Consider the following 25,494-nt stretch of genomic DNA (forward strand, 5'->3'; position numbering starts at 1 on the left):
AAAACATCGGTGCGTTATCAACTTTGTTCTCATCCTAAATCCAAAACACTGTACCAGCTACTAGAAAGGAAATTAACTCTATCCCTGCTGAAACCAGGACACCGTCTCTCATGTGATTTCACTTTAGTTGCATCTTTAATTCCTCATGTTCTCTTATGTGATAACAGAATAGAGCCCATCAATGACTCTAGCTTTTGGATTATACTCTAATATAAATTAGAGTGGTTTATGTTTTGCAGTTTCTGGCAAATAAGGATGAGTGTTTTGCACATTTCTCTGAGGGAACTTGCCGAATAGAAAGCCAATTGCTGAAAAGGCATAGGGACAAAGGAAAGCCTGCATTCTGCTTTTCTCTTGTGCTTTCACTTTTTCAGGTCTCTATTGTGTACCAATACAACTTCATTTGGCAGAGAGGTAAGACAGAACCAACACAAGACTGTGTTCAGCTTTAGATTAACTGTCTCTCTCTCTCTGTCGATGTTCCAAAAGACTTTTAGTCTCTATCAGTGTTATGAGAAGCTCATGTTCAAATTTCACCGCATCCTTTCAGAGTTTCTGCCATGTTGCCCTTGCTACTTGATGATGAAGCTCTATTTTGGCAGCCATCCTACAGTAGCAAAGGATCTGCCACCTGAGCTGAAGTAACAACTGGCCTGCCCTGGTGAGCCACGGACAAGAAGGTTTGGCATGTGCCTTTGCCTGTCGCTGCCAGTCACGGCAGAAAATCTCAAGGCATTAAACTGGCTCTGGTCTGTAAGACTGAGGAAAATGGAAATTTGTGTTGTCTGGTGTATACTTTAGATAATATTAAATGCATGAGATGCTCTTGTTGCTTTTACTTGGTTCATTAATCTGATATTCTTCAAGGCAGCTGAATCCTTGAAATATATAAAAGAAAGTTTCATTTCAAAAGGCTAGGCAGTAAGCAGTTTTCTTCCAGCCATGACTTTTGTATAACATGTCTTCTTATCTGCACTTGTGCTTTTCAATGTCATTTGCACATCTTTGCAGTCAGTGTTCAGAGTTGAGGGGACAGAGACACGACTGTGCAGTGTTCCCAGAAGGCTGGTGCAAAAGAAGCCTGGCCTCGATCTTTTCTTTTCTCTCCATATCCGTCACTTGTCAAATATCTCTATTTTACCCTCAGACAGGTACGCAGCTTCCTGGTGTGGTGCGTTTGCCTTGATATACTAGCTCTCACCATGCCTACTTCTGTTCATCCTGAAGACTTTCATTTAAAGATGGAAAATTAAAGCTTCAAGGATGTGAGATTCATCTGCCATGATGTTTCTGCTGATCAGTAGTTCAGCAAATATTTCTGGGTTTTGTCGAACCCTACACAGAGATGAACTTCAGGGAGCACTGCCATACACAACCGTGTATTAAATTGATGAGAAAGCATAAAGTTTTTCAATGCAAATGAAAACAACTTTCCTGAGCAGCCTGGTAAAGAGAGGTTTGCTTTGCTCTCAATTAGGTTGTTAAAGAGTAATCAGAAATTAGGGGGGCGGGGGGGATATTTTTTGAGTGATCTTGCTGGAAGAAAGAGAGTTCAGATTAAAATGAAAGTTTGGTAGGTTTCAAAAGGCAAAGAAACCTTGGATAGAAATTTTGAGGACAGTTGCATAAGTCAAGCACAACACTGATTTTGTCTCCCGCTGCTTTTAACTGATGATGCAGTGACAGAGATTCATGTAACAGATCTGAAGAAAAACTCTAATCTTGTTCTTAACGTGAGAAGGTGCTGCCTAAAAATCTCTCATTGTGCAGAACCAGGAGAAACTGGATTGCGATCAGACATTTATGTTGATGAATTTGTTTGTTTTTCTGCTGTAAGAATTTGGTGAATGGACATACTCACAATTCCAGCTCTTTAATGCAAAAGTGCTGACCATATTCTTCTGCACACTACATATTTTAGAAACCTAAGAACCAAATGAGACTTACACTATTGATAAAATCCTGACATTCAATCTTGTAGCCAGAATTAGAGGTTTTTTCACAGTTGTATCAATGAAGAAAAGGAAGATGATGTTTCCATGTGATTTTTTCAATCTAGTATATATTAGTACATACAGTGCATACATACATAGATATATGTATGACTCTTGCTATGTTGATTGGCCTTTTGGATTTCTATAATAGGGTGAAGTGAATGAGAAAAGCATTCTTAAGCAAAAATAACCCTGCAGTCAGAATTTTAAAGGTTCTCTACTAATGGGTCTTCCTTACCTTTAGATCTAATTTTGGGGTCAGTCCAGAGTCCCCCAAGACCTCTTTGTTGGTGGATTGTGAGTTCATCTTTTTGCATCTCAGATCACATGGAATAGCCATGGTTCCTCTAAGGCCAAAAAGACTATTATGATCAACAGCTCTAACCTTCTATATTATAAATGCCATAAAATGTCACACTACTAATGGGTCTTCCTTACCTTTAGATCTAATTTTGGGGTCAGTCCAGAGTCCCCCAAGACCTCTTTGTTGGTGGATTGTGAGTTCATCTTTTTGCATCTCAGATCACATGGAATAGCCATGGTTCCTCTAAGGCCAAAAAGACTATTATGATCAACAGCTCTAACCTTCTATATTATAAATGCCATAAAATGTCACACAGTAACTTTCGCGTTATTTGAGAAAGCTATATATTTTCTTTTAATTTAAAGAGTTCAGACATCTATTTTTTGAATTTTCATATTCTAGTAATAGCTTCTATAATTTGATTTTGAGTCTTTTGTTCATTGGAAGATAAAATTATCTGTGGTCTGTTCGGACCCTCAAGCAAGCACTCAGATACTTCAAGCAGGAGGGAAAATGACTGCACAAATATTTATCACTGGCATCAGCACAAGTATTATAGAAACACAGACTCCTTGGCTTATTTCCCAGCCATGGCAGCTTTTAAGAGAACTTGAAGCCACTTTTCAATTTGAGTCTGTTCTTTGAAAGTACTTGGTAAAATCTGTTCCATTTCTTATGGGCATATGTTGTCATCTATAGGCTTTAAGGGTTTGGCCTGCAACCTGACGTAGTAAAATATTACATATGTTCACTTTGTATCATTTCAAAAGAAACCTCCTTCTGTACCTGTTAGAAATGTAGAAGTGCAGTGAAGTGTATGCACGGTTATGTTCCATGGTATTTTAACCTTACTGAAGCTGACCAGTGTATATCTATGGTATAATCCTCTGGAGGTTTTTTCTTCAACTGGACAGATATGCAGAACAGTTGAAAGAATGGACACTCAGTGAAAATGAAAAAAATGAGAGATTAGATTAGAAATGAAACATCTCAATTTGTTGATTGAATAGTAGATATTGCTAACTTGAACTTAGCTTGGGAAGTTTTGTAAGTATCTTGTAATAGGCTATTGGACGTGAAGCAATAAAGTTAGATGATCTCAAATGGAAATACTTTTTCACTGCAGAGAATTTAAATAGCTTATGTCTTACTAGGAGCAAGGAATTTTGCTGATGTGAAAGCAACAATAACTTCACAAAGGAAAGAATGTAGTCCAACAGAAGAATATGAACAAGTTGAAGATAGGTATTTTGATGAGATTTCAAAGACCAATAAAAAGACAGTCCACATCTCTCAATCTTTCCAACTACCATGAGAAATAGAAATAATTCAGCAAGCCTACATAGAAAAGCTTGTAACTTGTACCCTTGCACTTAACTGCCATTGCAGCATTTATGGGTGACCATAAAACCTAATTCCTTTCCCAGTATCCCCTATCTGAATTCCTATATTGTTCTCACTATCATCCCATCAGATCTATGTATTTAAGAAGAGAAATAATGACAATCTTCTCTCTCTAGTTTTTTTCTCAGACTGCAAAAAGCAAAATTGATTGCCAAGAAACTTGTTTTACTTCTTTCATGGGTCCATATTCTTCCTCGATGTTTTAATTAGTAGTATTTATAATACTTCTTTTGCTCATAAGACATCTTATATTGTAATGTCACTGGGGTTAGCGTCCTCAGACAGCCTATTTGAAAGTTGAAACCAGTAGTTTCTGATCCCTGAGCCCACCACTGCTTTTAATAAGATCTACTGAAGCTGTTAGGAATTAAAGGTCATTACAGCTTTGTGTATATTTGGGCTATTTGGCAAAATTAGCTCGCCATGGTGGCCTGATGGGTAGTGATGAGCACATCTGGTTCCATTTCTTTGGAGCTACCACAGCAAGATGTAATTTCAAACATGAGGTTTCAGTATCCACCACCTGGGGAAATCTCCACAGGGATTTAACTCTTCTCTGCCCCCTCTATTTAACATCATTCACTCCAGTTCTTCCTTTGTCTTCCGTGCATCATACCATTTCATTCCCATCATTTCAGTTTTCTGCCAGGGGCCAGTTCACAACATTAGGTACAAAATTGTTCGAGGCAAGGACAGACAACAACCATGTGTTCATGCAATGCCTGGAACAGGTGCTGAGCACCGTCTGACTAATACCTCTCTCCATACAGTGATGGTGTTGTAGATGAAGTTTGCTTGAGGACAGAGGATTCATAGCAGTGAGCAAAACTGACTTTTTTTTCTGAATGGGCAATTCCTATACTGAGACTGAATCTCGTCTGCCTGACCAAGACATGCTCTCCCATTTGCATAAAACTTTTCAACAAATTTCTCATGAAGCATTTGCAATCTCTCAAAGAAAACTGTAATCTCAGAGGAATTTGTCCCTGTCATCCTGAAAACACTGCTTCTGACCAGTACCAATAAAGCAGTATATTGGAATTAATTTATAACTAGAAAAGATTCACAATTTCACCCCCCCTCTCTCTTCAATGTTAAATTTATTTACTGGATGAATCTGTTCTACCAAAAGGCCTGATACATTATATAAACATACTTATTTTATGGATACAGGATAATTAGTGCCTGGAACTGGTGAATCAGGGTAAGCAGGAAATAAGCTTAAAATAGCCTTTTCATTAGCAAGACACTAATTTCAATCACATTTGAATTTTCTTCAGCATTAAGGAATTAGTAGTATAATTCACAGTTTAATTGAGGTTGGGAACACCAAGTGTTCTATTATATCATATTGGATATTGCAGAGAAGTCCTACTCAAAAATATTTTTTCTTTTTCTCACAGACTCTGTCTGGAACACGCTATACACCATACTGTGGTTGAACTGGATTTTTCATCAAAGAAAGCATCATTAATTTTAACGGAGTTGCACCAAATATTCATTAGCAAAGTGATAATAACAGTAGAAAAGGCCCACAATACATGAGCAAATTTTCCTTGTCTCTTTTTCAGAATCGACATAGAAAGTCCTTTCATGTTTGAAGCTCCATGTGTATTTGCTGCTGCCATTCCAGTACTCTACATATGTGCACAGAAATAACAATTCCAACTTTGAAATGCAGCTGTCCAAGGAAAGGCAAAGAAGAAAAATCTGCACATCCAGCAGTTTTGACCTAAAGCTAACATAAGACTGTCCTTTCCAGAAAAGTGTTGCTTGCAAACACCATACTGTTCACATAGGACAACAGGATCTCCTTTCTTAATGCTTTCCCTGCAACATGCGTACACAGTAACGTCATCCCATAAAAATTTCCCCAGCTCAATCAGCTCCCAGTGGAGGTGCACAGGGTATGAGTACAGCCACCGCTCCAGAGAGCTCGTCATCTCAGATGAGGGTAGAGGAAATTTTCTTAATGCTTCTCTATAACTCCATCCTTTAGTTACTGACAGTTACACAAATTAATTCAGAAGTATTTTTGATGTGATGTATATATTTGTGTGCGTGATAGTAAAAGGCTTCAAACGTTATCCTCACTCACACTTGAGCCCTTTTAACAGTGCCTTGGTAATATTCTGCTCCTTTGAAATCCCTTTAAATTCAACGTGATGGTTAAATAGCAATGAAACTCCATGCAGCTTTAGAAACCATCCTTCTTTTTGCCCAAGGTGAGGATGAGCACTGTACCATAGTGGTGGCAGTGGCTGGGGGCGTGCTGCTAACCACAGCATTTGGGGCAGAGTGACTCCTTTTAAGAGGAGAATATAACTGCTGAACCTCCACAGCCTGTCAGGGATGCGCTCAGCTGGCAGCGAGTATGCCTCAGCGTTACCTTACTTCTCTCCCTGTGGGGCCAGGCAAGTGAAACTCTGATCTCTTGGCTTACAAGGAGGCGAGTGTGAAGGTGGGGTTTCTGTTTTTCCCCCACAAACTCAGTGTGAGCAGATGGATTTACCACTGAATTTCTCGGACGCAAGTGAGTGCACCCACACTGCACTGGGTGTGAGAAACTAAAGGTGGGAAATAGTCTTGCATAAAAAAAATAGAGCAGCCCCAGCCTGAGGGATGCGCTCAGCTGGCAGCGAGTATGCCTCAGCGTTACCTTACTTCTCTCCCTGTGGGGCCAGGCAAGTGAAACTCTGATCTCTTGGCTTACAAGGAGGCGAGTGTGAAGGTGGGGTTTCTGTTTTTCCCCCACAAACTCAGTGTGAGCAGATGGATTTACCACTGAATTTCTCGGACGCAAGTGAGTGCACCCACACTGCACTGGGTGTGAGAAACTAAAGGTGGGAAATAGTCTTGCATAAAAAAAATAGAGCAGGGCTCAAAATCCAGTTTTATAGTTAAAATGTAATTCCGTTATGTGGCAACACAATAAACTTCCAGGAGAATCAGGATCTGGTTTCTGAGTTATATAACCCCTTTGCCACTTGTAGCTTAATTTGAACTGGAGGCATGTTTTAGATATTACTTTAGTGTTAAATACATTGTAGTAAATTGAAATTTCACTATAGGTAAAAAAAGAAAAGAATAAACTGTGCTGAGACATACCTACTAACCAGACAGGTTTGTAAATTAAGGGTGAAAAGGGAAATTAAAGAGACAAGCTCAAAATGGCATGCACAAGAACACAAGACATCTGAACAAAAATGATGCAGCATTGACATTCACTGGAGGAGAATGAAAGGAGCTCACTATTTAACTTATTACTTTCTGTAAAACCTTGTGAAACAGCAATAAAACCAAGAATCTAAATAATCCAGTTATTTCAGCAACAGCTAGTAAACTAGATAAACAGCAATGTGGATGAATGTTATTTTACCTGTCTTTGGCATGACTGTTCACAGATTCTTAGCAGCTGCTACAGTAAATAGCACTCCTGAGAGAATGGCCTTTAAAGTTTTGCAAGCCTCTTTAAAATTCTGAACTTTAAAATTAGCAGGATTTAGGCACTCTGTCTTCAAAAAGCATTTTGTATGTATGTCAGGACTGACATGAATGTGAAACACTGTGTGTGGTCAGTATAGGTCTCGTTAAGTCGTGTAACTGGGTGAGCTAACTACATGCAATATACTATACTGATAAGTGTAATAGGAGTAAATAGGACCCCCTTGACTTATGCAAATAAAACATCATTAGTTTATTCAGCCATCTGTTCTGATTTGTTTAAGTATTTCTCAGTATGCCAGAAATTACATTCGCTTTGGTAGACTTTAGTTTTCTGCAAGAACGATTCTGAAGAATTCTGATTCATTCTGAAGAATGATTTCTCTCTTCTCTCACCTGAGTTCATTCCAAATATCAGCTCATCTAACAATGCATTACCTCTGTCCTGCTCACCATTCACACTCTTTAAATATCATCAAGCAGTCATACCAACTGTTCACAAAGATATCCCACTTATGGCCATAAGTGACATGAGTGCTTTATAGCTCTGTATTTACAAGATATCAGAGTGGTTTCTTAGAGAGTAGCGCAATTTCCCTCCTGCTCTAGGCACATGAAATCAGCAAACCTAATAAACTAGAAAAGCCTCATTAATGGAAGCAACTGTCCTTTGTGAGTGAGCAGCAGCAGCCAGCAGATCAAAGATGCCCCACTTCCTTCAGTAGTGTCTGCACATCTGTTTTCGTTATATCAAATGTGTGGTTAAGCTTGCTGGTTGACAACAACAAAGCTTTTTGCTATTACTGTTTTTCTAATATATGCTGACTTCAGTTTTCAACCCATCTTTTTCTAAAAATATTTAAGCGTTTTAACATGAAGTTATTGGTCTGATTGATATAAGCTGTGTCTAAGTTTAACTAGCGTGTTGAGAGATGGGATGCTCTTCATCTGGCTACTAAATGTAAATAAAAAGATTAGACAGCACTGTGCTGGAGTTAACTTTTCTTCAAAATAACACCAAAAGCTGGTATTTTTTGCAACTATATCCAGCTGCAAACAAGCCCAGGACTGGATCTGCTATTATAACAGATGTGCTCTCACTTTTGAAAAAGAGGCAGAAATCGTAAAGAATGGTATAACCTTGGTGTAGTTTAAGAAAACCTAAATAAAATCATAATTTCATAAGATCTTATTTAGCTGGGACCAAATTTAAAGACCTAAGTATTACTTGGCAAAAATCTCATTGATTTCCTTTTTTTGGAATCTGAGAGAACCAGTTTAAATACTGAAATGTTTTCAAAACATAATGTTCTTTAACAGTAATCTCTAAGAAATGCTTTTTTTTCTACTTTTTACAACTAGGAAAAATTTTACACTATCAAATTAAAACACTGCCTACCCAACACCATTCTTACTCTTTTCTGTATATTTTTCCACAAAAGATTTTGCAGTAGATCATTTGTATGGAATATTACCCATATTCCATAAGCACAGACTGTCACTGTAGTAGACTGGTAATTAGAAAACGTACTAGAAGCTTCTTTGTGGACAAATGTCTTAGTACTGAAAGTGGCCATATACATGTGGCTAGGCAGCCCATCAAAACTGTAAGACACTAATCTGATTGTGATGAACAGTAATTATAATGAACAGTGATAAAAAATGAGAGGAAGGCTAATCCAGTAATGCACTTAGCAAAATCTTGTCTGAGAGGACAGTACAGGAGTCCTTTAAATTGTTCCCTCTCCTTCCATCTGGCATGCAGAACTGAGGAAGTTGATCAAATAAAATGAAAAATGCCACATATTTTTTCATAGTACTGCACACGTGATTAAAGGCAGTGCTCAGTGCCTGATGGTGGTATGACCCAATGTCCATTTGAGTCCAGCTGACTCCTTCCTCCTGCTTTGGCAGATAGGTGAAACAGTACTTACAGGATGATGAAATACTGCAAATCCCTGAGTCAAGTCCGCTCCAGGACTTCATGATCAAGCTTTGTAGTGTATTTATTTCTGAGTGATTGCAGTACTCACAAAAAAAAGACTCCTATTTACTTGTGAGAGGCCAGGAGAAATCTGAACAAAGGAAAATAAATGTCTCATGTTAAAACATGTCAAGAAACCCTTCTCTCTACTCAGGAAGGAAAACAGATAATTTTAATTCTAGTGTTTCTATTTGTAACCGAACATATTTCTTCAGCTAAATAGGACGAGCAGTGACTTTAAATAGGTCTCCTTGTTTCCTCTTGTCCATATCACTCCCCAAAGTGCTCTCCACCCTATTCTTGTTTGAGTGATATCCTTATTCATTCTTACTTATGAAGGTTAGGTCATCCAATTCACTTACAAAGTCAACAAGACAAGTTAACCAGGGCTTTAGACCAATAGCAAATGTTAGAATATCATATGCCCTAAGTACAAACTAGAAATAGCATAAACATTTATAAAAATGTTCAAGGAAAATGGATGCGGGAAGAATGTTTATTTGTTTGTTTATTTAGCTTTCCTTTGTTCACACGTTCACTTGTTATTTGTTTAAAAGAGAAAACTATACTGTTGTTTGATTAATACTAACTTTAGATAGCAGAGAGAATGTGTATACATAAAGCTGAATTTTCCTCCCAAAGATGGAAATGACAGCCAAAGACCATCCTAATGGAAAACTGTAGCTCTTACAAAATTTATTCTTTACAATATGAACCAAGTATTGAAGGTAACAAGCATGTAAACGTAAATTTTGAAAGTAGTGCTTCTGACTGCACTTCATTTTACATGCTTGTCTCTTAATGAGTCCAGAAGGGTCTGGGCTGTGTGAATCTGAATATAGAATTTAGGGTAGTGTCTTACAAGCATAAAGCTTATCCTACAAATAAATTTGAGCATACCCTACACATATAAGGCTGCTCACAAACAGTGCATTTAAATTTGTCAGCAGAATTAAGCCAGAACCTGAAAGTATAAGAGGCAGTAAACTGGTCATCTATGTGTTAAAAGTACACATTTAACAATCTGTATCACCCAATAAAATGAGTCATTTCTTTTCAGCTATATCATGAGTATTACTTTAAATCCATAATATTTCTGTAATCTACTTTTTCTTTTCAGAACTGATCATTCTTATTTAAACCTAAACGATGGTGCTAATGGATATTTTGTCCTTAGAGCAGACTAACAAATAGCAAGATATTATTTTCATGAGGCTTTTGATGTCATTGATATTCACCCAGTTTAGGCTACTAATCCCTGTGACAGATTAGCAGTCTGTCTTGGATAGCAATGTAATCATACATGAGAAAGAAAACATGAAGTCTGGCTGACCTTTGGCAACTCGTGACACCTCTGTTAGACGCAGTCTATAATCCATAAATATTACCTTATGTCTCTTGCTATTCCAAACAGAAAGAGGTATCCATGTTCATGATAGAGTAAGACTTCCCGAATGTCAATGCCATTGAGCTGACTCTGGTAAAGTTCCTAGGTCCACACTGCTGAGCCACATGTGCAAAAAGAGGTATGCAGCTTTTGGGGTAGCATTGGGGTATTGCTATAAAGTAGCTTGCGTTCCAGTAGTGGTACTTAGGCCACAGCTTGGGCACTTCTGTCTTAGAGATTTCCTTTTTTCTTATGATCTTAAGAGAATTGAAAAACAAGAACAGAATCTGATGGGGATCCTAAATCATGTACTTATAAATTTGGTGATTCTGTGAATGTTTTGAGAAGGCATCGTGAAAAAGTGTCAGTTTTCTAGTGTAATACCTGTGGTCCTCTCGCCCCTTGATCTGGTGAACCTCAAAGTATCTATCCCTTAAGATCAACTCCTACAGGAGTGGAGGACATAAGCCAAGTACTGAGGAGTATTTGGTAGTGGGATGTGGCTGCTCCAGTCTCCAAGGCCTCATTCAGTCTTCTCTGGCAAATATTATTTCAAGATAGTTTAGTTCAGGATTTATTTTATATCTGCCAGTGTGATTTAGCTACAACCATTCTCAGCAAGGGAACCTCCATATGCCATCTTCTACTTCCACACATGTGCCAGACTAGATGTTGCCTGACAACACTGATTTTAGACACCAAAAATTTCTACCCTTTCCCTAATGAAACATTTCATTTGAAACCCCGTTGCACTGAAGGAAGTGGGAATTTGCCAGAACTTCACCCTATCTGCTTTCTGAGACTACCCAAGAAAATGTGCTGTGTCACATGACGTTCCCTACCCCTACAGGGTAGGGTATATCCTGCAGAAAGACATCTCTTGTAAACAAGATTTAGCAATCTTGGAGGGAATTTCCTGCTGTTGGTCAGATTGTTTTGAACACCAATGACCTTGCTGCAGATTTCTATTCTAAGAGCAGCTATTCATCTGTGTCCCATCCAGTTGCTTTGATGACAGTAACTGCTGGGGAGGTGGATAAGGAAATCTAGAGACACTCGTTCCAGTTGTGAGGCTTGCTGATAACCAGCCCAGACTATGCTCTGGCTAGTCTATACCGATTTAAACACTGTTTGGAAGGAAATAGCTTCACTGAGGAAGGAAGCAAGGGAATGCGGAAAACAAACCAAAAAAATTCCAAGTATAGCATTAACCTAGACCACATCATGTTGCCATCGTACTACCAATATTGCACAGCAAAACACAGGGCGAGCACGCCTCAGATTGCACCAAAAATACATTTCTAAAATGCACTGGCATTTGAGGCATTCTCAGACGCTCCAGATTGCCAGTCCTTATTAAGCAGATGAATCTGCACCATTTGTTCCTACTTTGCAAAGTATGTCACATTCCTCAACAAGAAAAAAATATTTCATACACTTGGGATTGTAACGACTGATCCATGGACAGTTTTTCCTGAACACAAGGAGGAGATCTAGGCACAAAAGCCAAACCATAGGGAGCAAAACAGACTGATTTATTTAGTTAGCTTCATATCTTCTAACTCAAAAACTCTTCTAGCTTTTTAATCTCTCCTCTATAAAAATATATTTATGTAAGAATTATGTTTTAGTGGATTTAATTTCTGGAAAGTAATTTTTTCTTTGGTCTCTTTGGATGGTCTGACTTCACAATCCCCAAGATGTTTGTAACATAAAGTAGTTTTCATGTGTCAAATAATTCACAGGCTGAAGCCTCTCCAAAAAAAGTACCTAATCAGATCATGGAAATTTAAGGTGAAACAGAGACAATCAAAAATTGCATCTTGATCATACTGCATGAAGGGCATCATCTTAGTAGGGCTGATTTCTCCAGACAGTCTCAACATTTCATAGGAAATCTTTCCATTTTCTGTCTGTTTTACTATATAAAAAAGAACAGACTATATAATAAAGAACAAATGTTATCTGAAATAGTCTGAAATGATTAGAAATGTTAAAAAATTGCAAAGTCTGCATAATGAGGATCAAACGTTTAGTAAATATTCAATATCATCACTTAATATTGAAACTATCAAGTGTATTACATCATTTTCAATAGTTTAGATTCTTACGTAAAGAATAAAACAAGATTTTTATATAGTGACTTACTAAACACTTTCAAACAGCTCTAAAAGAACAATGGATGCTCAAGGTATCAGTTTATGTAGGTATTTGGAACTGGAGTTCTGAGTCTTATAAGCTAAACTTTAATTTAGTACCTTTTCTTTTATTATGTTTAACGAATCACTGAATGTAAATGTTTCAATAGTTCCTCAGTGGAGGTTCTTGTTTGCAACAAAAGTCTATTTCTTATTATGTCTTCAAATGGTTGTGGTTTTTAGTGGTAAAACTTACAATGTCTTCAGAAACCCTCCACCAACAGTTATGCAATGATATCCCAGCTTTAATTTCATATCATGTAAGGTCTGGTCAAAGGCTTACTAAAATCATTGATCATCTTTCCACTGACCCACAATCTTCAGCTAGTGGCAAAGCTATGTCCTAAGCCTGCACACCTATGCAGCTTTGGCTGAAACTGAACAAGCATTTCTCACAGAACTGTGTATGGTCCCGAATGATGCTCGTATCTGAAATGAAAAGTAAATGATACAAACAAAACAGCTTAGACATAGCTTGAAACTGATAGGGTACAGCATGCAAAAGGTAGGGAAAGAGAAACTGCATTTTATATTGTCCCTGAAAAGTTGTATGTTAAAGATAAGTACAAAAGGATGAGGATAAAATATTATCTGAAAGATGAAGGAGAATATTCCTTTATTCAAAAGCAAGTACGTTTAATTTATAATCTGGACTTCTTATTCTTCTCTCACATATAAGAATATCAGAGAAAATATAAAACATAAATTCAAGATCCAAATGAGAACATGATCCAGAGGACAGTGAGGGTGATGCAGTGATAAAGGACAGCACAAAAGCAAACAGCCTATTCCATCATCCTCTTAATATTTCATCTAGAGTCAAGCATTCAGGCTGTATAATGTTCTCCAGTTTTGATTAGGAGTAAGAACCAAGTTTAAACATGTATCATAGATGCCCCAGTTGTTAAACAAACAAATTCAAGAAAAAAGGAGTCTGAAGAACTCCTTTTGGATGCAGTACAGATTTTTATTTTGGGTCTGCAGAGTACCCAGTGACTAATGTGACCAAGTTTTCTACAGCCATGGACCACCTGTTTTAAGAAGAGTGCATAACTTCTGTCTAAACAAGTTAGTGGAAGCTAGGCCTGATATAAAAATTATTGGGCAAGATTTGGTCTATATTTTATAAAAGGTCTGACTACATAGTCTGGTGGGTCCCTTTGTAATCCCTGAATAATAATTCTTTTTTTTTTTTTCCTCACAGACAACTGCATTGTCCTATTGTAGATACAAGAGGTGATTAGTGTATGATTTTCCTGAAATTAGTGTTTAGAAAACCTGATTATTTTCCAGCATTTTTCATACATTTCTCTGAACAGAAGCTGAGCCTGATCATAGCATATACTGGTCATATGTTTAGCTGTCACTATATTGTTTTCCATAGCTGAGGCTGAGGTTACTTTAATCCGAAAGTGACAGTACACTGCTTGGATGTAACTGCATGAAGCAGGTGCCCTTCCCACCACACTCTTATTTTGATCACATCTGACCCTCCCTGCATTTACAAATGGCATTTACAAAACAGGGAATTTTCTTTTCCACAAACCCTTAGACTAAGAATAAATGGCTTTCCAGACACCTTTGTTTTAAGGGACATTCTTTATGTCCCCCAAGGTCAGGCTGCTGAACATTTAACCTATTTTGAAATATCTTCTACTGTTAGAATGCTGCATGAGCGGGACAGAAAAAAACAAAAGACACTCTCTGCACTTTCTTCTGTGGCATTTCCACCCCGATATAAGGCTCTCTGTTAAGCTTACACAGCAATCAGCTATCACCTTTCCTAGTGTTTCTGTGTTTCATCACTCAGTTTCCCTCTGGTCTTGCTGACACTCCCCGGCACACCTTCCTTGCAGTCACTTGCATGTCAGTCAGCAGCTGCCCTCTCACACGTCCCAGCCCCGCTGACCAGCTTGTGAAGTACTAGCAGATAGTACTGTCTTTTTTTTTTAGCCTTTCTGCATTTTAGAAAGAAATTTAGTAATTTAATCAATCAAAGGTTGATCAGACACTCATACATGCATGCAACGTTCGTATTGAATTGCACATAGATTAATACCCTATTTAAAGAATGCAGGATACCATTCCTGTACCAACATTATGGGGAGAAAAAGGTGAAAAATATGAAACCTCAAAAAATTCTTTGCGATAGTACTGAGAGACATTGTTTCTGATCTTGGAGGTGCCTAAAAATTACTAAGGCATAACTGTACCTCTGTACATTGACTGAATCTGATTATTTTAATACAAGCAGAAGGAATAGGAGGTCACAAGTTTCAGTCTAATATTTCTTTAATCCTGGTAACACCTCTGAGTTACCAAATGCTCATTCTCAAGCCCACCTACTCTTCCCACTTTCCTTTTCAAGACCTGTTCCTATCACAACTATGGCTGTCTTACTTAAATATTTTCCTCAGTGCTGCATAATTTCTGATCTCAAGAAAAGAACTCTTTTCTTAATATCTCCTTTTATATTCTACCATCATGCTATTATTGTCAGTTGAATTGTACCTCATAATTCCAGGAAGAATGAGAATATTTCACCCCAAAGTTTACTAAAAAATTCCATCAGGTTGTCAAATGTGTGCTCAAATGTAATCCAGCAGACTCAGTCTCTCACAGAGCATTTTACCCTATCTATTTATTATTTCTGCTGCTTTTGTTTTGTTTAGCATAACCAGGTTCAGACTTTTCCTTTAATACTTTTCCTTTAATAACTACCAACTGTTTCAGCCCACTAGTCAGAATGACCAATCTTGCCTAATGTTTCCTCAGTCTTCTTTCTAAAAGGTGGTCGGGGTATCTGTATACCTTCCTACAGATTAGAAATTGTTATTTCTGCTGAACGAACTGTTATGATGAGGGCAGAACTGGCAGCTGAACATGGCACACCGGTGAACATATGTTTTTGCAAAGGAAAGTCACCATCTGGCTGAAATGCAGCCAAGATCCTTCCTGGCCCCATCTGCAGGCGAGAGGAGATACCAGTGGAAGCAGCTGGTATGAAATCAGAATACTTAATCTTGCAAGATGTTGACCTAAAATGAAGAGGCATATGTTTATGTATCACATAACACTGGCTTTCACCTTACCAGCAGACATTTATTTTATTAGTCCTACAATAGTTGGTATAAATGCCATAATGGTGGGCATCCTTCTGAGATCTAAGATGTTTTATTCTGTGCTATATTTGAGTATGGCTCTTTTGGCAAACCTAGTAGATTACAAAATTACAGGTTTTTGAGATAACAATGATGCAGTTTAATGACCGTTTCTATGGGAGGGCGTAAAAGAAACTAGGGAGTCAGGAACAGATACACAAATTAATTAAAAATACTAATCAAGAATGTTTAAGGAAGCAAAAAGGGAGCAGAATGACATAATCTCTTGATTTACATCCTAATATATCCTAATGCCCAATTGCAGAAGATATGGGGACAGGTTTTGCAATAGAAAGAGAAGAGATGCTAGCCATTCCCAGCTTGGGGAAGGACAGAAGAGGAAGGAGGATCTTACACCTCTATGTTCATCAAGGAACCTTTGACGATGGAATGAGGACAGGTATATTTCTGAAACAGCCTAAAATCTAAGACAATGGTGGCAGGATATGTAGACCACCCTACCAGCTAACAGATACGCTGAAGTGGTTAAAGAAGATTTTAACTGATAAATATAATCCAGGGTGGTTTTACTGTCAGTGTTGCAAATTCACCTGCTTTCTTGGCTAGTGTTAGCCAGAGGAGCAGGAAAGTGAAGAAATGGCCTATAACTGACCCCAGACTTAACACACTGTGCTTCTTCAGAAGCCATTGACTTTGAAGATTAGTAACGGTGGTAAAACAAGGGCTGCGTCCTTCCCATCATTGCCTTTGTGCTGCTGTAAGCATTCATGTTGTCAGGTGCTGAGCTGGAGCAGGAAACCGAGTTAGCTGAAAATCAGTGAGGGTTTTTGGAGGGCGGGGTGATTTGTTTTGTTTGTTTGTTTGTTTGCTGTCAGGTTAGTTTTCAGCCACGGTGATTCCTGATCCAAGTCATTGTGTGGCCTTGTGAACTTTTGTGGAAGAACAAAGGCAGGAATGGGAGTGCACAGGTGGGGATGGAAAGCAGAGGAAGGAGGCAACATTTTGGTCCCAGCTCTCATTTATATCAGCTTTAAATGACCATGAAACCACATCCACCTTTACACAGGTAAAAAAAAGTCCAGGACGTGAGCACTGCTGAGATGTTACAACATATGGTCAAAAGTGAAGATGAAGTATCCCCTCCCATCCCTGGCCTCACCACTACCAAAAGATCTGCAGCAGCATTTGTTACAATGAAGGATCAGGATCTCCTGTACTCCATGTCATCCTCTTCATTCTTCATGTTGTACATATATATGCATTATTTAGCACATCCATTACACAGGATAAAATCTATGCCGCAAGGTGATCCACAGTTACACTGCCTTGAAGTTAAAACATTCAAAGTAGATGTTGGTAGTTCTGTTGCAAAGATCTTCACAACAGATTTTGCGATATAATGCAATATATGTGACCTGCTGTCAGACAGCTATGAGCCCTGTCCTATGAGCCTAGGATTTTTTTGATGTGATCTATGGTTTAAAATGTTCTTAAACAAATAAACAAAACAAATAACTCCTTTCCCTTTGAGACTCCTCATAAGCCATTTTTAAGACAATTTGTCAGGCGAAAAGGATGATGTAAGTAGATACAAAATAAGATACTCATCATTGCAATCCCCATCCCCCCAAAAGTGGCCGTTAATCAGTTGTGTGCTACACAAGCATGCTGTGCTTACATTAGAGAAAATATTGCCAAAGTTCTTCCAATGTGCACCAACCAGTACAAGGCTCTTCAGTCTTAGTAAACATGCACACACAAACACACTTGATATGCCAAGACAGAAGGCCTGGAGTATTTGAGACACGGCGGCAGTGCCACGCAACAATAGTGCAGTTTGTATTGCTGGCAGTACTGGCATACCACTGGCCAGAACTTCAAAAGTGTCCAAAAGACCAAAGAAACGGCCGCAAACAGAGAGCAACTTTAAATGCCCATAGAGTACTTTGAAGTGATTATTAACAATGCATCCCATAGCCGGAGGCATGCACAAAGTATGTCTGCACACCAAGCTGCTGAATGGAACAGGATTTGTTTATCATCCCCTCCACCGAGACTACAGAGGCTCCCTCCAAAACAATTTATTCTTCTCTGCTGCTGCTGCTGCATGTACCACAGGCATTTTCTGTGGGACAGATTCAGCTAATAAACGATCGGTTCACTGGAAGTGGTAGTAAGCCCTATCTGGAGAAGGCTGTCAGCTATCTTCCGTGCCAGGGAGAAAAAGGCCCGAAGACAACCTCCTGTGTTTTTGTTCCCCTCCTGGCAACACTGGTTTGAGTTTTGGTGGCCAAATGCAACTTCCGTACAACTGCTGACTCCGTGGGTGTTGTAGGTGGGCACAGAAGAACCAGGAGAGATCGTCTGTACCATCACAAAGGGAATAGTAAGGGGCTTCCACTAATTGCTGTTAAGACTGGTGCAAACCATTTCCCTTCTGCAGACTTCTGTTTTTCTGCTAAACTTTGACTGTTTTACTGCTGTCATGCAAGGCCAAATCGTGCTTCCATCATTTGTCTGTATGGTCTGTCTGTCTTTTCCTGGGACCCAGACAAAAGGCTTTCTGGGGCATGAATGGCTGCTTTGTTTCCCTGCTCTGAAGAGATCTTAGGCAAATGTAGCCAAGCTCCAAGTAAGGCTTTCTGGCATGAATGGCTGCTTTGTTTCCCTGCTCTGAAGAGATCTTAGGCAAATGTAGCCAAGCGCTTGGCCAGGTTTGTAGCCTTCAAAACCATAGTTGAATACTTTGAAGTTAGGATAGAATTTTTCCCCAAATCTCCTGTTGTCTGTGAAGAAATGACTTGAGGTGTGTGGCTAGGAAGTAATAGTCAGGCATGAAATAAGAAAATGACGGTAAAGAGGATGACTTAGCATCTCACTCAAAGTGAATATATCCCACTTTAAAGCTCAGTGAAGAAAAGAATGAATCTAAGAAACAGGATTTATTCCAGAGGCTGAAGTATAAAAGACTCATTAATAACAATCTGGTTTTGTATGCCTTTTGAATATGTATTCATAACCCTGTTGCCCTATGGACAGATACTGTATCAAGATATTTTTGGCTAAAAGATACAACCAAACCACAGAGTTGCACTGCAGATTTTAGGAAAAGGGTGATCAGTTGCATTTATTTTGCAGTGTCCTTTTATCCTTTAAGACTTATTTAGCTGGATAAAAATGGAACCGAGTTTTTTATTAGCAAACTCTAACTTCAGCTGTTGCACATTTATTTCCATGTATTTCCAAGAGAAGTGAATAACAAATGTTTAACCTTTTTTTTTTTTAATATTAGAAGTTTAATTAAACAAATATCCTGTTTTAATATGTGCTGCTACACTAAGTCCTGAACTACCTGAAAAGATTAGCTAAAATAAAATGTCAGCATTTGGGTTTGCTCACTGGTTACTAGCTAACATTTAGGAGTATAAATTGATTTCAGATGGGAATGTCAGCTGCATGCTCTGGCTAGAAATGAAGCTCTGACTCAGAGGAATAGAAAAGATATGATAATCAAAATTTCTCAAATTAATTTCTTCCAAGTAGGGGAGTGACACCGAGGTGGAATTCATCCTGTATCCACTGCAGTATTTTGTTCTACCTGCAAATAACTGCTAAGTCTTCCTAAACAGTGGCATACACCATTGTGAAGCCTTTCTCTCCACACTGCTCTTCTCATGCCTGGCCTAAAATCATCCCACACCACGTTTTTCAGGGTTTCCCACAATCTTGCAGACTAGTATGATTTTTAACCATCAAAGCAGCAGGAAGATGGATTTTGAATGAAATAAAATAACAGTTTGGGAATAAATGACTGGTTTATGCTAAAACAGAAAGACTTTCTTCACTTTGAATCAGGAAACAGTTTGTTTCTGCTGTAGGCATTTCTAACCATGCTAGTAAAAGCTTCATTTTAGGCATCAATCACAAGAATGAAACAGAAGAGAGGGCAGCAGTGGCATTACTCCCGAATGTTTTTAGTTAGTAGCCCAGCAGTTATGGTATTAATCCAAGATAATGAAGACACACGTACAGCTTCTTGCACTGTACCACGTGGATACAGAGGCTCAGGACAGCATTGCTCACATCTCTGCACCACTTCTCAACTGCATTTCATTGAGCTCCTAACCTACTGAGTAGAGCACAGATGGTAGACAGTATTTCAGAGCCAACAAGCTCTTACGTGTTTTGTGCAAGTTTCACCTTCACATAAGTCATGCAGTCTCCAGTGAGAAAACCCAAGCTCACTAGTGTTGAGCCTGAAAGCTCAGGGTCCTAGCCCCTTCAGGTGGCAGAGAGAATGAGCAAGTAAACTGAGACACATTCAGGCTACATTGATTTTAACAGTGGAGGTGGGTACAGACGAGGTCTGCTGGGTTGCATTCCCATTATGCACCTCAGTACAAAATTGATCAAATATCTCTCCTGAGATGTGGAGGACTAAAACACAGCTAGCTATTCCTGTTCTCAAATCAGTAATGTCAGAGGGGCTATGACTTGGGTTTACAGGGAATCTGCAGCAGCTGCAGCCACTGCATTTTATTTGGCTGTTTGGGGCTATATGTACTTCCTCTGCCCTCTATTCGCCTTTCTTTTTTTCCTCCAGTGCCCAGAACAGTGTGCTATAGTATGGATGTCATACCTGGTATGCTAATATTAATGCGATTCACTAAGCAATAAAATTCCATCTGGGACTGACATGACTTTCCTATTTTATGTTGAGGCTGACTATTCTTCCTTTGAAAATGGGTATCAGGCAAGTGGCAAGTAGAAACCCCTAGGTTTGACTTGTAGCTTGAAAACAGGCAAATCTAATACCTAGCTCTAAGCAGAGCTTGATCATCTACTCACTTGTTTATTCCCCTTCTCCCAATCTGTTTAAAGCAAGTCTCATCCCAAACTTAGCTCCTTATAAAGCTTCTGTTCCTTTGAGTGGCACTACTTTTATTCTTGGTTTAAGTTTGGCTCTAACTCTACTAAATGATTAACCAGCACAGGGTTTAGCCATATGAACATAGTGTGTGGATCCCTTCAAAGAACTTCCAAGTCTCCTTCGTTCTCCGGACAAACCCTCAAGGGCCAAGTCACCAAAAGATGTTTTTGTCTTTCCTTCCCCACCCTTTGCCTTTTTTGCCAGTTCTAAGCAGCCATAAAATATCTGCTACACGCTTCTGTGATGCAGGGAGAATAATAATCAGCCCTGGGCCAAGTCACGTACAGAAGCAATAGAAGAGTATTTTAACGGAGCAGGAATGTTATTTATCTCTAAAGTACTTACGTTTAACTGCGCTTTAAAAAAATCCTCTTCTTTTGACCAAAACAAACCTCCAAACACAGATGTTCACTAAGTATCCAAACATGAATAAAAGATATTCAGGAAAATTGGGGGGAAAACACTCAGAATCTAAATCCCAAAATCCTTACACAGATTTTATTCAGTCAGAACTCTTTCTTAATTAATCGAGGCTAAGAAACGAGTAAAGCTTTCAGAATTTAACCATCTCCTTACATAACTGCATTTTTTTTAAATTAGGCTTTGTAATCTTATACTTTCATACAGCATTACACCAGCGAAGTCACAAACTATAAATGATCTCCTAAAAGCAGTGAAATTGAAGCCAAGAGCTTTTGACTAACTTGAAATTTGCTGCTGCAAGGGATAAATGTGCCAGATCCTAGTATGTGGGTCACTTGTTTTGCCAGACCGTTCAGTGTACGAACAGACTTGTATCTCTTATCCTGAAGAGGGCAGAGAATAAATATTTTGACCGTTTTCAGCTTTTTGTGTTTTATGGGCAAATGTGTGATAATGCAAAACTGGACTATGGAATGAATTATATTTAGATCATAGCTGTGAATTTGCTCTTTCTTAATATCTGTGCTGTCAGATCCCATCCTAACAGTTTGGTATGCACATTACAACATCTACCTACTGCTAGAACAGGCACTAATTGGCTGAAGGGTATGGATTGGTAAATTGAATTACTGCCAAAGCCCATCAAAATAGGGTAAAAGACTATTTGGAGGGCATTTTGAACAAACATGCATAGCCACTGCCCCTGCTTTTCCTCTCCTGTCAACAAATACGGAAATTCAAATACCAAAGCTCTCAATAAATTTCATGACTGATAAGAAAAACAAAATAAACATGTTCTTAATTACTGTTCTTTCTGTGCATAGTCCAGTCTTTGCAAAAAAAATTTCCTTAGGATCATGAATCAGCAATATCATTTCTTACTCATGTGATACGGGAGCATATCACATAATTATGTGCTCTGGAAAGTGTATTCTGTAAATCTGAATCAAATAATGACTAGGCTAAAATTCTCCATAAACCAATTACAATAGGTAATTTTGCTTTTTTTTTTCCTATTTTCTTTAATTAATTCTGAAGTTGAGCATTAGGAGTGCACTGTATTAAACTCTTCCTACAGTCAGACCTTAAGAAAGCAAGAAAGGAAAAGTTATGGAAGAATCTGTTTACTGTGATCAAAGAACAATATATGCTGTGCAAAAAAAGGATGAAATTCTGTTTAGTTAAGCGTATTCTTGTAGCAGGTTTTCTTTTTTATGCTTTGTTTGAGTCAACTTGTCCTTTATTGCTTATCATGCACAGGACAGCTGTTCAGATTAATAGTTTTTAGGCTGTTATTCAGATATGCAGGGGTTTTGTTTTTAACTGCAATGTTTCTGTGCTTTGGCTTTCCAATGTGCAACATGTGATCTTTGTTAAAACTCTGCTGTGGAATGCTGACATACACACAGGATTATATTCCCTGCCAGGAGTTCATATAGATTTATACGAAGTTTTAAAAAATGCAGACTCAACTTTTATTTTCCATTCAGAAAGAAACACAGCTGTCATGTTGGTGACAAATAGCTTTTAATTTTAAACTTTTGGATGAAAGGAATAGGCATCTTTCCTGACCACACTGTGGCAGGATAGAACTAACTACATCCTATGACTTGAGAACCACATACAGTATCTGTAGGTAACCGAATACAACATTTTACCAACTGCTTCAGAAAAGAGCTATTCCTCAATTCAGCTTTCCTAAAAACAGACCATGGAGTCTGCTTCCTCCTACAGTGGGGATTAACTGCTGTTCTGAACCTATCTGACATTTCCATCTATGAGCACAAAGCAAAAAGAAAGATCCCTTTTCCAGGAAGGATGGAGGTACAGCAGGGAAGAAAAAAGATTTACACAAAGGTTGGAAATAAGACATAACTGTCTTAGAAGCTAGTAGCAATCAAATGCTTTCTTCACAAAGAAACTCCAGGCTGAGATACTGTCAGTAGGAACATTTCACTGGATAAATGCTCAAGGGAAGGAATCACTTTTTCAAACCATGGATCGGTTGCAGGGCCAGTCAACAAGCCTTGCAGAAAACGGTCTCTGTGGTAGCATATAGCCTGCCTGAACTAACTGACACGATTTCTGTAGTAATCCCCTCAAATCTTGCCCTTGCTGTAGGGTTTGCACCTGTAGCGTGCCATATTTCCTTCTTTGTTTCTTCTTTTAAACCCCTACCCATTTAATTTGCTGAGACAATGCACTGGCGAGACAGCCACAATACGGCACTGGGGCATGGAAGTGAAAAACATGTGTGAGCCATCTGTAGGGCACTCGACTCCCCGACATCTGCTACCCACATTCCTAGATTATATGGCCAGATCATCTCCTGAGGTCCACGAGCGGGCTGTGCCTTGCAGAAAGAAGGGAGCGCTGCTGCTGTTGCGCTTCCTCTAGGTGGGAGGCAGGATGAGATATTTCTACCCTTCCCACCACAGGGAAACATTGCCTTTGGTAGCTTGTGTTGTTTTCCTTTTTGTGGTATAAACCCCACTTTGATGTGGTTTTAGGGTAACCGCACCAGGAGTGTCCCTGGCTGGGTGGCTCTCAGGGGCCCAGAGCAAGAGGAGGCAGCTGGGCATCAGCCCTGTGACTCTCCACAGAAGAAGCCCTTGCTGGGGTCCTCTCCCCCCAGCAAATCTCTGGGTATTGCTACAAGGAAAATTCGTCTGTCTGCCCCCTACCTGTCCACCCTCACCTGTACGTCAGTCTCTCTTGCCAGTGAAGGAAATCAAAGAGATTTCCTGGCTCAGAAAGTCAATCATTATAAATAAATGTGTTTTCTTTTACGATGCTGGCACTTTGCCAGTTCACAGCAGCTGAGATCTGTGCCTACTACTGAAGACAGATACAAATGTTTACACAGTCAATTCCCAGGCTGAGATTTTAAAATACAAAATGAGTCTGAATATGTTAAAAATCGGGCCTGAGAGAGGAGTTGCAGGGAGTTTGTCCTGTGTTGGCTGGAAGAGATTGCTCTGTAACAGTTGTAAATACTATTTTTGCTATGTGGTGTTACAGATTTTTCCTGCCCGATAGATAACTGTAACGCTATTAATGAAAATGAAATTTAATTCCATTGCCACCACATTCACATTAGGGGGGCCATCCAAGCACAAGACTTGGTCTTTGTTGAAATGGTCTTTACCCCCACCCCAATTTCATGTTCCAAATCAAAGCTAAAAAGCTGAATTTCCATAATATAATGCAAATCATCATAGTAGTTTGCCTACCTCAGAATAAAAGTACACTAGGCAAATTATCTACCAGAAGTCAATTAAACTATCCCACTCTTCCATGAGGCTAATAAATGAGTTTATAATCTGAATGATCGAATGTGGTAAACAAAGCATATCTAATAGCACTTTTAAAGCTTTCCAATTGTCTAAAATGCCATTTGCCAGAATTTTTTTTTTACTTGTAAAGTATTCTGTCCATAATGGAATAGGAGCTTCAAATCGTTATACCCTTCATGTAATAATTTTTTTTATTAGTTCTAAGAACTGAGTAGAATATCTGTAATGAGAGGAAAATAATGCTTTGAACTTACTGCATCTCTGGCTGTATATTTCTAGGTAAGAAGTCAAAGGAAAGGAGTTTGAGCTTTACCCTATCTAAACTGAACTGCAAAATATACTCAGATGTAGTTTGAAAGACAGAGACAAATAGTGTGTTTAACCTTAGGAGGTGCTTGGGTTTTCCCTAATCTCGACCTGCCACATAGCTGAAAGTGGAAGCCTTTGAAATGTTTTTACAAAAATATTTACTTTTTATTAAAATTAGGAATGGAGAAGATTAACAAGGCTTTTCCTCTCCCTTTCTTTTTAACCTTGCAAACAGTTTAGTCATGAACCTCTGCAGGTCGGCATGTTCTGTTGTGTTTATCTGATAGTGACAGAACAAACTTCAAATATCTCAAGGGCTCAGTTTAATCTGTTGAGCATAGAACAGCCTTTTTTCTAAAGATGTCTAATTAATAGACCACTCATTCAGCAACGAGCTCTGCATCATGTTAGTTTCTGTGGGAATTTTTTCATGACAATTATGCATTAAAAAAACAGAGGGGAAGCACATGAAATGAGTCAAAGCTGCAGAATTTGGACATCCCGGAATCATGTGCTGCTTAAAGTCTGTACGTTAGACACATTGTCCATCAGCTTCTCCTGCTGATTTATTGACTAGCCCCATGAGCTTTTTATGTTGAATTTTGGGGTACAGATACTGGGAAAAGAAGCCAGCACCCAATCCAGCAGTCTTAACCACACAAAACTCTCCATGGACTCAGCCTTGCTGTTCATGATACT

The 25,494-nt window shown here is 38.8% G+C and overlaps 1 protein-coding gene across 1 annotated transcript in view; it reads left to right on the forward strand.

Annotated features, from left to right (window-relative positions):
* The window catches only part of LOC103897429 (rho GTPase-activating protein 7), a 175,894-nt gene extending 151,930 nt beyond the window's left edge, over positions 1 to 23,964 (forward strand). The window contains exon 5 of the mRNA XM_019471542.1: positions 23,701 to 23,964. Within this exon, the coding sequence (XP_019327087.1) occupies positions 23,701 to 23,964 (264 nt within the window). The remainder of the gene's footprint in view (positions 1 to 23,700) is intronic.
* The last annotated feature ends 1,530 nt before the right edge of the window (positions 23,965 to 25,494 follow it).

Source organism: Aptenodytes forsteri, unplaced genomic scaffold, assembly GCF_000699145.1.
Source record: "Aptenodytes forsteri isolate BGI_AS27 unplaced genomic scaffold, ASM69914v1 Scaffold65, whole genome shotgun sequence".
NCBI classification, from domain to species: domain Eukaryota; kingdom Metazoa; phylum Chordata; class Aves; order Sphenisciformes; family Spheniscidae; genus Aptenodytes; species Aptenodytes forsteri.